The 16,477-nt window shown below is 31.5% G+C and overlaps 1 protein-coding gene across 5 annotated transcripts in view; it reads right to left on the bottom strand.

Annotated features, from left to right (window-relative positions):
- Nucleotides 1-16,477, bottom strand: part of LOC110991409 (tensin) — an 85,945-nt gene that overhangs the window by 22,379 nt on the left and 47,089 nt on the right. For all 5 annotated transcript variants that reach the window (XM_022256758.2, XM_022256760.2, XM_022256759.2 and 2 more), the window contains 2 exons: nucleotides 12,727-12,909; nucleotides 771-827 (listed from right to left, as the gene is read on the bottom strand). In XM_022256758.2, coding sequence (XP_022112450.2) covers nucleotides 771-827; nucleotides 12,727-12,909 — 240 coding nt within the window. The remainder of the gene's footprint in view (nucleotides 1-770; nucleotides 828-12,726; nucleotides 12,910-16,477) is intronic.

Below are 16,477 nucleotides of genomic sequence, written 5' to 3'. Positions count from 1 at the left end.
AAATATTTGCCTTCAGGGTCAAAAGAACGGTAACCGATGATTAACCTAAGTAAAATGTTTATGTGAAACCAAAACATCGTAGGCGCGACATAGCTCTTAGAAAGTGACACAGGCCGTGCGTAGGCGCAGAGCAAACCGACTATGCGCATCTTGCCGTTAATCCGATTTATTTGGGGCTTACCCTATAAAACTATCTTTATACTAACCATAAATTGAAAATACTATGATTAAGATAGTAGAAATGAAATTATTCTGTTTAAGTGCCGCCTCCGCGACTCTTTTGCCCACGCTGTAGTTTATATATTTACAAAATAAAACATATAAAACGTAAACAACTTTTCAGATTCTGAACCTTTTAGTGTTTTTTCAGAAAATATTCAAATACACTAATTACTTTAAACTGTAACCAATTTAAACGTTCTTTGCAAAAAATTATAACTAACTATTGCATTAAACCAGTGGATACTTCTATTGATTTAATGCTCGTCAAAAATATGTTTATAAATAAAATATCAGGACATAGTTTTTTGAACTAATGTACTCCTCTCTTAGACCGTTGGTCCGGGCATCAAAACATACCCAAATCCACACGCGAAAAAAACGAACGCGTAAGCGACGGAATAACAAGTTTGTTTTATTATTATTACGTGCTTTGTTTGAATACGGAAGGCAATAGTTGTCGGAGAAGCTAATTTTAATAACTAAACACTTAGCAAAAGTTGGTAAGTAAATAGAGTAGATGGATGTGTAAAGATAAACAAAAAACTTACGTATTCTGTTGCGAAAGTTAGAGGTCCAGGCGTAGCTGGCGCGCTGACTGCACGAGTCTAGAAGAAAAACAATAAAACTCATTAAAATCATTCACATATTAGAGAAATCTATTGATCCATTAGAAAAATTATTCAAATACATTGAACGCTTATATTTATTCAATTTAATAATTTAATATTCATACGTAATTCTTGGTTTTTGCTTAGTTAAATGACAACTGTTCGTAAATAAATAGTTTTAATTATGGATGTATCTATATACATACAAAGTCAATATCTACATAGGTTAAACACGGAATTTAATTAAAAACACATTAACAAGGTCGCCTGTCAATCGAAATAAAATATAGATTTCTTGTCTGAAAGTAATTTAATCCACGCCTTTTATTTACTGGCGCCTTGAGTTGGCAGCTGTGTGTCAAAATTTATTCAAATTTAATTCAGTTCTAGTAGGAACTATTATAGCGGTTCGTGCTTAGATAACCGTTATGACCAAATTATCCCGTAAAAATACCTACTGAGAAAGGACTGTAACTCAACACAGTAACTATTCGATTGTTTTGTTTTTCTTTACCTTGTTTATTTCCTAAACGTTTCTTAATTATTAATGAGATTTCATGATTGATTACTGTAAAACATTTCAAATAAATGAGCGATCTTGGGACTATATTTGAGGTACATTTATATTTTACACACATTTCTTCCACTTCCACCGTTGATTGGTGAATGTTTTACACTTTCCACTAGATCCCACCAGCAGTTATTACCGATTAAACGCTGATTTTGTTTCATTAAATCCTGATTTTATATCAACCACGCTTTCATCACGTTTACTAACACGTTCTTTTAGAGCGAGTATCGTGGGGCCAATGTTTATTATGATAGATGATCAAGAAAGGTGTGGCCTAAGTGATTACTGCAGGTATAATGGATCGCTAATTACCGTTACTGCACTACATCTTATCAATCTACCCATCACTTTTATGACATATCTAAACACCGATCAAACATCATTTTTAGTAGGTATTTTCTGTTTTAAAACCGATCTACACGATTAAATAATATACTATTTAAGTAGTAGTTGTAAATATAAGTTCGCTTGAAGATATCGTTTACCCAATAATTTTTAAATATTTCAATTATATTATCGGATTTTTTATATGAATTTACTAATAAAATGTAACGAGTTTTTTTTAAATTAAATTTTAAACGTTACTTTAAAGTTAAAAATATTTGTATTAAATTACAATACGACATAACTAAGACGGTTAGAGATAAAATCAAATCGTATTTCCTGGGACATGGATTTCATTACAAATGTAATTATACGTCACATTGATAGTTTTTTTTATGTAACAAGGGGCAAACGAGCAGGAGGCTCACTTGATATTGGAACCATTTTTAAAGTGGGTTAATAATAAAAAAAATTTTTGCTAGGTAGATAAATATTTTTTTCAAAAAAGATGCAACGAGCGGACTCGTCGCTAAGTCGCGTCTTTTTGAGGCTGGCCAATACTTACGATTACACGATCAACTAAAATGCAAACATACCTTGACGATACTATCTAGTGACTGTGGAATTGGTATTTTATCACTGGAGATCTCGTAATGGTATGTCGCAGTAATTGCGCATTGAATTTTAAAGACGAATGTAGAATTAGCATTGCTAAGTATGGCTTAAAAGTAACACGCATATAAATTAAATAATTAACGGTTTCAGGGCATTTAAGTAAATATATGTTTCAGTATTTTCAATATTCGCTCTTTTTCATCACAGCGTCAGCACCGTTAAATAGAAAAAGACAGCGTAATAAGATTATGAATACTTAATATAATAACGTTTAATGTATCTTGAATTATCGAACCCCGGATAAAGATCAGTTTTTTCGCTGATTTGTATAGTTCATTTGTACTAGAAATTGAATTGAAGACTTCCCAGGTGTACTAAAAAGAAGTATTTTTCCAACAGCATTATTTGGTAATAAGCAATTCTTTAAATAATTACCGCAACAAACTACTTTATACGTCTACAGTCTTAGAATATTAATTTAACAGAAACTACAGTAATCATAATATATTATGAGTTTCTAACAAATTACACGATCATATAAATAACCTTAATGATTGATACCAAACAGGGTTACCGCTTAATTGAAGTTAAGTACGCGCATGTGGTTCTTTGCTTTGATCTCAGCGTTAGTACTGCATTAAATTGATACTACATGACTAACAAGCAAAAGCCTTGACTTCGGAACATTTAAATTACTTCATAAGGCAACATGATATACGCGAATATATAGAACGATAGTAAAAGACTTCCACAAACCCAGTTCCACTACAACCTTTTAGTTCTGGGCCTCAGATTTCTATTCTTTTTTCATGATCACTATTTTTTTCTAATAGTCAACTGTTTGGCTCTAAGACAAGCCAAATTTCCACACGGCGGTTTCACATCACGAGCGCAAGTCGAATGCACATATAGACAGTAAGATCATAGGTAGGTACATAACACATAGCCGGTTAAAGCTATTACTTCAGGGTTGAGAATAACACTGCTCAAAAAAAGTTGATCGTTACAGTGATGTCTACCTTGCAAACTTTTAAAAGAACTTTAAGTCAGTATTTTTAAATATAATTCATGTGGACGCCAAGTGTGTTGAGACTTTTGATGTTATAGTATGTAAATTGAGTTAACTCTAGACGCACCGTTATAACATGCTTGGTACGTTTACTTCTGGACCGTTGAGGGTCTCTTTGCAAGTGAAACGCTGCCCTCCACAATGCAAATGCAAGTCGGTGAAGCGCACGCGCCGCATCGCCATCTCCGTCATCACAACGCGATGTACGAGGTCGCATCTTCCACTCGCACAATTATATTCCATACTTTTTATACCGGCATTATCCAAACTCACCGTAAATAGCTTAATAATTCACCTAAAATCGGGGTTACAATCAATGAAGCAAGATATATTTCTTAAATTTCAAAGGCGTTATAAAACAATTTTATGCGTTTTTTAAGCGCAATAATTCTTCATAGAATGATCATTGGTCAGTGGATTAAATTAAACCTCACAGGAAGCAGGATCTCGTATGGGGCATGCGCTCCTGCATTGCGACACTTTAAATTTTATGGACACATGTATCGCCAAACATTAATGTTAAAATCTTTAAAAAGCAATATTATATAAGAACAGTAGATTGCTGTTTAGGAATACGTAAATTTGTTTAAGTATTGAAGCTAATTTTATCCTTTCATATAACCCTGACCTTCGAACCGAGGGTTAATGACCTTGGGGGTGGGGCTCATCTAAATAACAGATCGTCAAATCTATGAAACTGAGCGGTTACGGAATCTTTCTTTACGATCCTTTCATTCCGCACCAGCTGTTTATATTTTTCTTTTTGCCTGTCGATGAGCACAAATAGCTCATACAAAAGCTCGTCTCTTATGCCAATATAACGATTGAGAAATGAAACATTTTGAATAACTTAAATGTGTTTTCAATTAATGCTGATATAGATGAATATATAATATTTATTCTGTGAGGCACTTGTAATTTGCATACTTCTTTGGTTTATCAAGTTATCTTATCAAATGTAATCTCAGTGCTTCATTCTCTTGTCTTCGCAGATATTTCTATCTACATAATGAGCAAATAATGTTTAACGTCTTCGTTTTTAAAATTAAAACTTTTAATTATTATATGTCTTTAAGTATCACGATAAACATAAAAAAACTTTATAAAGCTGGTGAACACTATTGAAAACTCATTAGCACAACGAAACAAGTGAATTCACTTTTGACACTTTTATAGAGTTTAAAAATAGACCCATTCCATTCGTCACCGCACGCGTAACATAATTTGGGAACTGTAGTATTTTTTCTAGGATGCAGCGAGTGTGCAGGACGTAACGCGACGCTGAACTGCAGCTGAAGGACTGGCGTCTGGCACGAGGCGTCGTACCGTCGTCCACGCTCGCCGCTTCGACGCCACGTTACTAGGCAACCGTCATCTTATTTTTGCACCCCTCTCTGCACTTCTAAACAATTTTTCGCTATAATATTGTATTTTTCTTCTGTAAAATCTTAAGAAAATCTCCATCAGTTATATAGTATAACAAAATAAAAAAAAATGTATTTTATAACTATCGATAAACATTTCCTTTCATATACAATCAATGTTTGATTTCATAATTGATCCATAACCTTTCCATATTAGATTGAAATCGTTAGTATCAATCACTGGTGATTGAAAAGTAATAAATATAGTTTTGCTTTTATCATAAAACGTACAAACTATAAATATATTAAAGCGTTACGCAACAGCTATAGTTCATTCATAATTATTAGGCCACGCGCCGCCCGCCTAATCGCGCGTTTCATATAGTAGGGCGGGCGGGTAGCTCCGTAAACAAGATAATATACTAAGTTGCAGTTGATATACATATTACTTAACTAATAATATTTTGTTACAATTATATGTTTGGGCCGGTTCAAGTATTACCTATGCAGATTTACTGCAGTTTATTTCCTCCCCTCCTATAACACATGTTAAACTAAATAATTACTGTTAACGTAACTACGAAAGACAAATATCCCCCCCCCCCCTCATAGTGCTTACGTCGATTATGTTTGATATTATAATATATGAAGCAGGTGCACGTATTTTCCAGGTCTACGATAACTTTTAATACAAAATCCACTGAAATAAAAATTTTATAATAAGAATACTTACTGCGTCCAAAGTAGCTAGTAAGTACTTCATATTTTTCAATTTCCTAGCTCCAAATAAAACTGCACTAATTAATTTAAAAAAAGAGTCTAACAGACTTTATATTTATAAATGTACAAAAAGATATAAAAATATTAATTATCAATTTTATTTTATTTCCAAGTAACGCGCGACTGAAATCTTTTTACATTGAGCCAATTCTAACGAACAAATAGATGATTTGTATAAGATACAACGGCTAACTTGAACAAGAGAAAATTTCTCACGGATCTTCTAAGCCCACCTATCAAAGGGCAGTTCGTGTACTCCAATCACGTATTCCCATTCGATCTTGCCCCGGGCCATTCTGACGTATTACTTTATATGTCAACTTAATGCTTTTGCGGTACTTCTAATGAGCCACGTTATAGCAAGTTAACTTTTGCGAGAACTGAGTATGAGTGCACCAAACCGATAAATTATCATAATATCTCAAGGACCGCACGACTCCTATGACTACGGTGTGCATTCAAAACAATTTCATATTTTAATATTATTTAATATGCTAAATATTAAATTGCGTTTTAATATTATTTATTATTACCCTTTATTTTTATTAAATGTGATTTTATACTACATTTCGGTTTAACACACGGAAAAAGAACTAATATTAAAGAAAAACACTTTTTTAACGGATTGAAGTTATTAAGGATTAAGTTTGTATTATTGTAAACTTAAAATTAATTATTTAAACAATTTTAAATTTACCGACGTTTCGCGTGCTTTACAGCGCGAAACGTCGGTAAATTTTCTTTATCATATTCACATGATCTTTCATTAGTTGGAACCTTCTGAGTTTCTAACCTTATCTATCATAAATAAATAAAAAAATGGCTCAAATAGATTTATTCGTAATCTAAAAACAGACAGAATTGGGTTTTCAATGTAAAAATGCGAAATTCTGTCCGTAATGCCCTCTGTCTAGAACTTATATAATCATAGCAAGTAATATAAATGCTATATGCAATATAACTTATTACGTATCTGTCAATACAGAAAGGTATTGGCAAGTAAATTTAGATCAAAAGAAGAAGAAAATATAGCTCTATATCAATACATTTCAAACGAGCATCGAGTACCTTAGAAAGTTGACTATAAACGTAAAATTTGTTTGCAGTGCCTAATGTCCCGGAACTAGTAACATATCAAATATATTTAAGAAATTTTATTTACAAAGATGACAGGGACTTTTTATTTTATTTACCCACAAACACAAATAGCGGAACAACATAAAAAAGGAAAATTGATATCGCTAAGTTACTATACTGTCCTATAATATTGTAAAAATCAGGAGTAAATAAAGTAAACTTACGAATATTTTTAACATAACAATACCCGGCTCAATTAATCTGAACATTCAACACAAAGCGTAACGAACCGATTAATTGTATACCAACAATCCAATAAAAATACTACACAAAGACAAACAATTTCCAATAAAAGTTTATGTAATAGATTAAAAAAGCGTAGACAATAGAGAGAACACAGATTATGCACAATGACAACATTTAGTGATATAGTTTATTGTGAGAAAAGTTTGCAATTCGCTCAAGTTTAATTTGTTACCCCGCCTCTGCGGCCCCTTTGATAACCTGTTTGATTTGAAAGTAATTTGTTTTAATCACACTGATCCATATCGAACGTCCGATTGATTGATTTTTCGATTGATCTTAACGAGCATCAAAATTCTAGAATGATATTCTGAAAGGAAATAATAATTTTAATCGTGAATAACTTCAGAATAATGACAATAAAGATCCACAATTTGTACTCTTAAATACAGTGAATTTTTACAGTGCGAGATTTAAATATATTAATGGTGACATGGGTATAGTCTGTGGTATAATGCCTTCGGTGTCAACTGTCACCTGATGCGATGCATATCTGACCGCGGGTGGTCCCGTCATATCGCAAACGCTAACGAATTGTAAATAACTTCTGTTTTATTTGCTTTATCAATCTTTCATCGAAGCTACTATTTCCATAGTTGTTTACTGATTTTTGACAACTTTGATATATATGGTATAGGCTATAAGGGTTATTTTAATATGATTGGGTTTTAATAAAAAATATTGAGGCACAAATTTGGATTTTGAACTTAAATAAATCAATAATATTTAAGTTTTCTTAGTCACTCCCTCATATCACTTCTAAATTGGTATGGTTTTTCGAAGGATTCTATATATGTTTACTAAAACAAAATAACTACAGATTTAAACTTTGCTTATAATGAACGGGACGTTAGCAATAAGCAAAAAGGCTTTTAAAACATATATTTTTTTATGTTTTATAGCTTGACTAGAAGCTGTGTAATAGAAAAAAAATATCTTAAATACTCACGGAATGAGTAAAATATAAAGATTGAGACAAGAAAAAATAATCAAAATAATGCGTTCAAATTTAAATCTATAGAAACAGGCTTACGAGTCTATTATCTTGTAAGTTATTCCACAAAAGCGGATTATAAGAATGAGATCATTCCTATTTAATGGATGTTTAAATATATTGATTCTGCCTACTTAGCCTTGCCGGCAAACCTTGATAGCATTTAAATTCTAATCACTTGTATTAGCAATACATACTTGTTATATAACTATCTATTAACTATAAACCTCAAAAGGTCAAGCGCATATCTATAAATGTTTCTTGCCAGTTCTTCTTGCCCGCTCTACGCCCTTGACTTGCGAACTGGTAGTAAATGTAAATTTACAATTAATTTAATTTTTTTGACGTTCATAAGTGTACTTGTTTACCTATATGAATAAAGATATTTTGTTGTTGTTGTTAAACTTAAAATAGGAGAATTTTCTCTTGAATCACATATTATTGAACATTCTTTGTTAATTAAATTTCAAAATGATGATAATAATTTTTTACGATGCGCGCGCATACCGTCACAAAAACCGACACGCTGAAGTTAGCGATAGTCAACATTTTAGTTTGAAGTTATACAGGGAAAAATTACAGGAGTAAATTTTTTCTGTAGAATAAGGCGAAAGATAAAAAAAATTAAAAGATTTTTACCTTCTTGCGCTAAAAAAGTATAACTTCTAACGCGTGTAGATAAACAAACACGATTTTTATCTTGTTAAAATTTAACTTTTTTAATTAAAATACTTTAAGAAGCTCATGATATACAATAAGTGTTTGGAATACCATTTCAAAGGCCTATGATATCACAAATTCTATAAAGACTAATGTTCACATTACAAATTACTTTTTATTTACGTCAGGGTATCAGGCAATTTGTATCCTTTAAAAGATTCGATATAAACTTCATATTGCTATAAGAAAGTACCGTAATCCTTAAGTAAATTTGTACGACTTTTGTATTCTATCTGCATTAACATAATTTACCTTTGACCTTCAGCTAGGTCTTAAATTATTCAACTACGACCCCAGACAGCGTAACAAACTCTTCTACACATCTTTTATTCATTTTATTCGTATTACTGTGACTTTTTTTTTATTATTAAAGTCCAATATAAAACCAGTGGCGCTACAACCTTTTTAAGTACGAGCTTCAGATTTCTGTATCCGTTTCAGGATCATTTGTAAATCTAATTGGCGAGTAGGCAATCAGCTGTGCCTGAAACACGCCGTCGACTTTTTGGGTCTAAAGCAGTTTTCACATAATATTCGTTCCCGTTCGAGCATGTTAAATGCACACATAGACAGAAAGTCTATTGGTGCACAGCTGGGGATCGAACCTACGACCTCAGGGATGAGCTTCTCACGCTGAAGCCACTTAAACGACACAACCGTGTAAAGTGCCTAATATTGTAAGTGTTAATTACGATTTTTGTGATAGAGTTCCGTAAAATTATAATTATTGTCAACAAAAAGAACTGGAGCAATTTACAAAAAATAATAAATCGGAGTTAAATAATTTTACTATGCTTTATATTACTTACACAGTTAGTAATTTCGCTGAATGTTACTGAATTGATATGAAAATAATTAAGCATGTTGATCACTGAAGGCCACCTCGTTTTGCCTGAATAATTCTGAGAAAATTTACAAGTTTGAAGGAGATCTGAGTCCATTTTATATTAGAAGATATGAAATCATTTAGGCAACCCTGATTAGGTAGATTCTCGTTATGTTTGACGTAAACTATGAGATCATCCGGCGTTAGTGGCAAAGTGGTTCGATCATTAAATTCTAATATCAATAATGGATTACATCTCAGAAGCGCTTAACAAACACATTACACAAAAGAGGATAGTATGTATTTAATCAAACACATATCTATGTAAAACACATAACACAAAATTTGGCCATAACATGGACTATACGTTTTTGGACATATTTCTGCATTTTTGGACAACTCATAAAGTGCGAGACTGAAGAGAGAGGGAAGAGAATACTATGCTAAACACGTTTAATTACTTTCTTAATGTTTTTTCTTATTGTGTGCTATAAATAAACATTTCTTATTATAAATACGTAATATAGTTTATGATATCTAGCGGCAAAATAAACAATAAATCATTTTCCGGTTTTGCCTGTTTTTCAAATGTTTTTAATATGGTTTCGTTTTGAATGTGATGTTTATGTAACATAACGTAAACAACAAACATCTTATCTTATATTATAAAGAAATTAATTTCTTCATATCATAAATTTCAGTTATCAACCAAAGCACTTAAAGTCTGTGTTCATAATTATCTTGCGACTAAAAAGAAATGATTCACTTAACACCGACTCCATTGGTGAATTAAATTGTTTGGAATGATAGCAATCAGCGCGTGGTAAATTGCCAACGATCGTTTTTTGTTTAGCCACTCGTATACAAGAGAATTTTAAAAGAACTGCTAATAAGAATTAGATTTTAGTATTTTTTAAGATTTTATTAGATATTGGTTTTATCTTCAATTAATCTTTGATTACAGGGGTCTAAAAAAAATCTGAATTAATTAAAATATTAACGGGCGTTAATTCGCTTTACCAAAACGTATAATTGCAGTAAAGTTTACAAATGAACGCATTTGTGTTTTACTATATTAAACCTTCCAGTAATTAAGAATCCAGGTATTAAACTTAATATATTGTATGCAATGCAAACATGAAATAGGTATCTAGTGCGGTTTAACAAAATTAATATGCGATGCACGAACCAAGGCATATCATTAGTAGGATATTATCACCTTTGTTGCATTATACGAGTAAAACTACTTGCGTACAAACAAATGACATCATTGTTATATGTATAAACATAATTATGAATGTTTCATAAAATCATGTAACGAATTGTAACGATAATATGTTATTTTACAAAAAATCCATCGTCTCAATACAATTTATTGTCTTTAATAACAATTGTTTTTAAAGACAATAAATTGTATTGAGACACCGTGAGCAATTTCTGCAGAAACCCTACATCTTTTAGTCGATCCAACTACAGGGAAATAAATACAGATAATACAACATTTTCTACAGCTGTGATACTTTTTTGACATTCAACACCTTTTGTCTTCAGTCACCGTGACCACGCACGCTGTAAAGCACGCGAAACGTCGGTTAAATTTAAAATTATGTTTACAATAATTATAACTTCAATCCGTTAAAAAAGTGTTTTTCTTTAAACAATTGTTTTTGCTGTAAATAACTATTTAAATTATGTTAAATGATAAGGATAATCTAATGAATAAATGATAATCTCAGGTATCCTACATACTTCTCTGGTAGATATATTTGTTTCCTACACATTACAGAGATCCTGGAACTCTGTCCTTTTATCTTATTCTCTAAGAAAACATATCCTAAGTGCAATAACCTAAGGTCGAGTCACTAGCCCTACAAAGGAACATTGGAAACAGCGGGAAGTGCATATCTTGCAAGTACCGTGGACCACTCGATTATGATTTACGATCGGTTAACGTAAATCTATACCTGGGTTCCTAAGGTTAACCACATTGCGATGGTACTAAAATATTTTTTGAGACTATTTTATATGATTTTTGCGACATTTTATTATTTGAGGATGGGTTAAGAAATTCACATTATCACGCGCGTATAACTGAATTTGATAATGTCAATTGAACTTGACCACGACCATTCTTAATCAGTGAACGACTAGAAAGTTAAAAGGTATATTTAATTAATTATATGTATTAAAGTTAAAAGGTATTTTATTTATTATCAATTTAGTTTACTTTAACTGCACATACGATATAACAGTAACAATACTATGCAAAATATTATGAAGCATTTAGAAACTTCCTCAATTAAACATCATTTACGATTGTAGATTACGTGCCCATAAATAATGATAGGCCGCAAGATCCAAAGCCGAAGGATTTATTTGCGGAATTGTCATAATACATCATCTGAGAGGTTTCTAACGATTTCACTCTTAATAATAGTGGGTTTCACTAATTAGAATTTAGTTGCATTCTCAAATTGTAGCTTTGACTTGGGTCCTACCTACTTAATTGTGTGTCGTGATTTCCCGTAGTATGCGTGTTACATATGGTATAAACACTTGTACAGGTTGAAGCGTTATGCAAAGTTTTACATTTCTATTCACCTTTTGATGTCGAAAATCTAAGTATTTATTTATTAGCATTTTGTTAAATTTATAGTACATATAGAATCAAATAACATAAAATATTAAGGAGGCATCGGGTAGCAGCATCGGTACTACCGTTCAGGAAATCCTAGTAAAGTAATTAAAAATAAACAGTACTAAGGGTAAAGTGCATAACTAAATGAATAAACATTACAAATAACAATGTAGACGTATAAATTTAGAAAACTAACATCTAAAATAAAACACAAAATCTAAAAGTAAATCTTAAGAGCCATGATTCTCAATTAATGCTATGATCTATAATATAATAATAATATATTTACAATTGCAAAATATAATAGTATAATTACAAAAGTCACAGATGATTGATCGAAAGGAAAGGATATGGTTAAGAGGTGTTTTTTAAAAGACGTTAAATATTTAATTATTTTATTTTATTTCTTATTTTTGACCGTGAATCTCCAATAGCTTTATCCACCGTCATGACATTCACATTTTACTTGTCCCTTCTCTAGTACTACCTGGATTTGGTCGAGTATTTACGACAAGGTACATAGCTATTTGTGTATTAAAAAAGCGGCAAGAACTACGAAAAGCTTTTCAAATATTTAAAAACGAAGTGAAAATTATACGCTATATTTTATGTTACCTTATCTCTCACAGTGATGGTGTCATAGATTCCATTCTGGTCGTCTTGTCGTACGTCAGGTGAGGCGGTCGGTGATTGTTTCGTCGGCGCACGCGCAGTTTCTGGCGATCGAGGTATTGGGTCCCCATTTCGTGTCCACGTTCGATGTATTTGCCAACTCGTGTCCGAAAATCTTGCTTTGTCCTATAAACCAATAGATAAAGATTTAAGAATGTGGAGCTAGTCTGGAGTATGAAATATCTTATTATATAATTACGTATTTTATTGTATTTTAACTTTTTTTTAATCAGATACACAAAATGAATGTACTTTAGCAATATACGAATACCTCACGAGGAACTCTCTCTGTTATGATAATGAATGTTATTGTTAGGATTTTAGGCACGCTACGATTGTACTAGGAATATAAGATCTGGCTAGCGGCCATGAGTTCTACACGACTCTAAAGCTAGACCAAGGCGATTTTAATTTCCTTGTCACGTTCTGACACTAGATGGAACATCTTTGTAATACTGACGTGCGATATATGATAAATAGATTCATGAATGGCGCTTCGAATGCCACTAGCATAAATCAAAATCTTTTTATTTTAATTGACAATTGACCTATATTGAATCTATATTAAAGTAACACGAACTTGCTTGTTGCACATGTCATTATAAATAACATTAATTTTCTATGTTATGGAAATTAAAACATATCGCTTGTGTAGAAATTTCTATTCTATACTAGAAAATACTAATCGCATTTCTTGATTATCTCTGATTGATATTATAATTCATTTTCAACGTTCGGTGTAAGATTAAGTGATGATTTAAAATTGTGTGTGGTATTTAAGATGCATGTTAGAGAGAACATACTAGACTAAAATCGGGACGGCTAATTTCTCATGTAAATAAAATACATTTTTGTAATCAGAAATATAGTTCTTTAATCATATAAACTATAGGCTATAAGAATTTTCCTTGTAAAGATTATGCTCCTAATTCCCTGCAGAAAAAGCTACCAACCTCTAGTAGCAAGTAAAATATAAATTAAAGCTGTGTAAGACATTGTTTCATTGTGAATAGCACTCGAGAGCTAACTAGATCTTAATTAAATTCTCTTTGGCGTTCCTGTTTAATTATAAGCAATAAGACACTGTTAAGAATATTTATTATATACTGGCTTTTCAGAATCTACAGTCGATTGGCAATAAAAACAACAAACCCCTGCAAAGGTACCGAATAGAATGTGGCTAAACATATTAGTATAAAACACACATTTTAATTTTAAACATAAATTATTCATTTTTTTATTCATTATTTTTCTTACAACATCGACTACATTTGTACGTAGAAGGTTCTTAAAAACGAAATCACATATCAACGGTTGTCTAAATTTAAGATCAAATTAAAATTACTTGACGTGAATTTAATTTCGAATTACAAGGGTATTAAATTTCATGCTGGTTTTAGCATGTTGGTTGTCAGTTATTGAGTTTCGAGCAAAAATACTTCGCATCAAATCCAGAATGAGAAAAACAGTACAGGTAAAACTTGCTTCAAGTATAAATTACAAGAATATAGTTTGATTGTTTTTATAAATGTTATCACGTTACAAACTTGAATTATTTCATTATAGGCGATTTATAAATAACATCTACCATATTTGCGTTCCTTTTGCATTCGCGAAACGCGGTCCGTTAAAGTAACAGGATGTAAATTAAAACAAAATATGATTCATATATATTTTTGGAAAACACTGCGACGCTATATATTTCACATATAATATTTATTATAGACGTAGGTATTAGGCAAGACAGATTGTATGAGCGCCACTCCTTGACTTCTTCAGCATGGTTTAATTGGCTTATCGCTATTGCATAAATAGCGCCGATTACATATCAGATAAGATTTAAAAACAGTGCATCGATTGCTAGATTATATCTCCAAAGAATGTGTTTGTGTACGCGTGGGTTCAGACACTTAACATTTCGTTACGACTTTCGACACGTATCCGTGAGAAATGGGATTATCCAGTTTACGAACTCAATGTACAAGCAAAGTTCGTTTAGGTATAGGTTTCTATAAAGTTTAAAGATAAATATACGTATATGTTTGTTCATGGCCTCTCAAAGGAGATCACGGTACATCCCGAATCCCTATTTTAGTGTTAAGAAAGTCACTTTCGCATTAATAATAGTAGTTACGATTAGAATATGTTCAAGTGTATGCATTAACGTCGTTAGTTTCGCGAGTAATAATCTATTTCCGATGAATTCTGTGACTAGACAAAATTTTAGTAAAGTCCTATGTTGCATGCAGGTTCTGAAAATCACCCGCCAAAATTCGCTTAGCAGAATATAATTTTTGAAATCTCTAAACATGGAGAAATTTAAATTTAGAATATTATCAGAATCCAATTTGTAATACTGTAAAAATATTTTCACAAAGAATAAATGGTACATTTGTAATTGTTTGACGCAATTGTTAATATGTAAATTATTTGTATTTCGAACACTAAAGCGAAGAAGCAAAAACTGTACATCACTGGGGAAATTGTCAGTCGTAGTGAGAGTATGAATTCTAATTACATTTCGACAAGTCAAGTGCTCGTTTGCATACATAAACGTGTAAGCTCCGTAAGTGAATATAATTTTACTTATTTCAATGAGAAAAAGTCGAAAGCCGTTGTACCAACAAAAAATTGTTTTGAAAACGATTATGTCAAATCAATCATGTCCGTATTAGTATGTTCTATGGTTTTATTTTTATTAATAACGTCTTTATCCAAACTCAAAAAATGATCTTTACATGAAATCTTTTTTAATTAAATCACATCCTGTTTTATTATTGACACATTTTTTTTTAATTTTACGTAAACTATAAACGTTTTACGTCTAGAACAGCAAATAGATAAATGTCTAAAAAACCTCACAAAACCGCCGACTTTATTGCAAACCACATCCGTAAATATTAAGGGTCAAATTTTAGTGACTTGGAACTCCGGGAAGGGCCCTCCACTTTTAGTGTCATGAACAATATTGGTATAGGACGCTTGAGGGTGTTTCCTAGAAAATCTAAAGCTTGTGAACTCGTAAAATAATATAGGCGGATGCAAAGGTGTAACTTTGAGTTAAATTTAGGTCTGGCTGGAAAACCATTGCTTCCTTACTAAATATTGTGTTTATACTGCTCTAACAGATTGTAAGGCAATATAAATAACTTTCATAATATTATTGTACATAGATAAATTTTCAATAAAAGTATACAACTAATTTTATTTAAAATTAGAGACCCGTGGCTTCGCGCGGTTGGACAGTTATTTTTTATATATTTTTTTCTTTAAATATTGATGTTCTTGTAATTATATTAATATTAATCAGTAATAATGTAGCATTCAAATGTTGAAATAAATTAAATTCAGTGCAGTACTTTTTGAGTCAATTCGTTTCAAACATACTTACATACAAATATTTCCCGTCTATGATATCAGTATAAATAACAGTTTAATGAATGGCCTTATTGTCAAAGACATTCTCTCAAGACAACCCGAATAGATACTGCGCATGAGTTTATTTGAATATACAAAATTTATATATGATTTTAGAATTAGATCAGAATGATTTTTAAAAAAATCAATAGCCTGCGGTTTTATTTACGAATATGTAATTTTAAGATCATGGAGTACTCTATAACATAAAACTCTAATCTACATTGTTTTAAATTGTCGAACCATTTTTTCTATATTGCATTTGAATTTACCGATT

This window comes from Pieris rapae, chromosome 16 (genome assembly GCF_905147795.1).
Source record: "Pieris rapae chromosome 16, ilPieRapa1.1, whole genome shotgun sequence".
In the NCBI taxonomy this organism is placed as follows: Eukaryota; Metazoa; Arthropoda; class Insecta; order Lepidoptera; family Pieridae; genus Pieris; species Pieris rapae.
The sequence above is the reverse complement of the archived record's forward strand: the minus strand, read 5'-3'. Positions and strand labels throughout refer to the sequence as shown.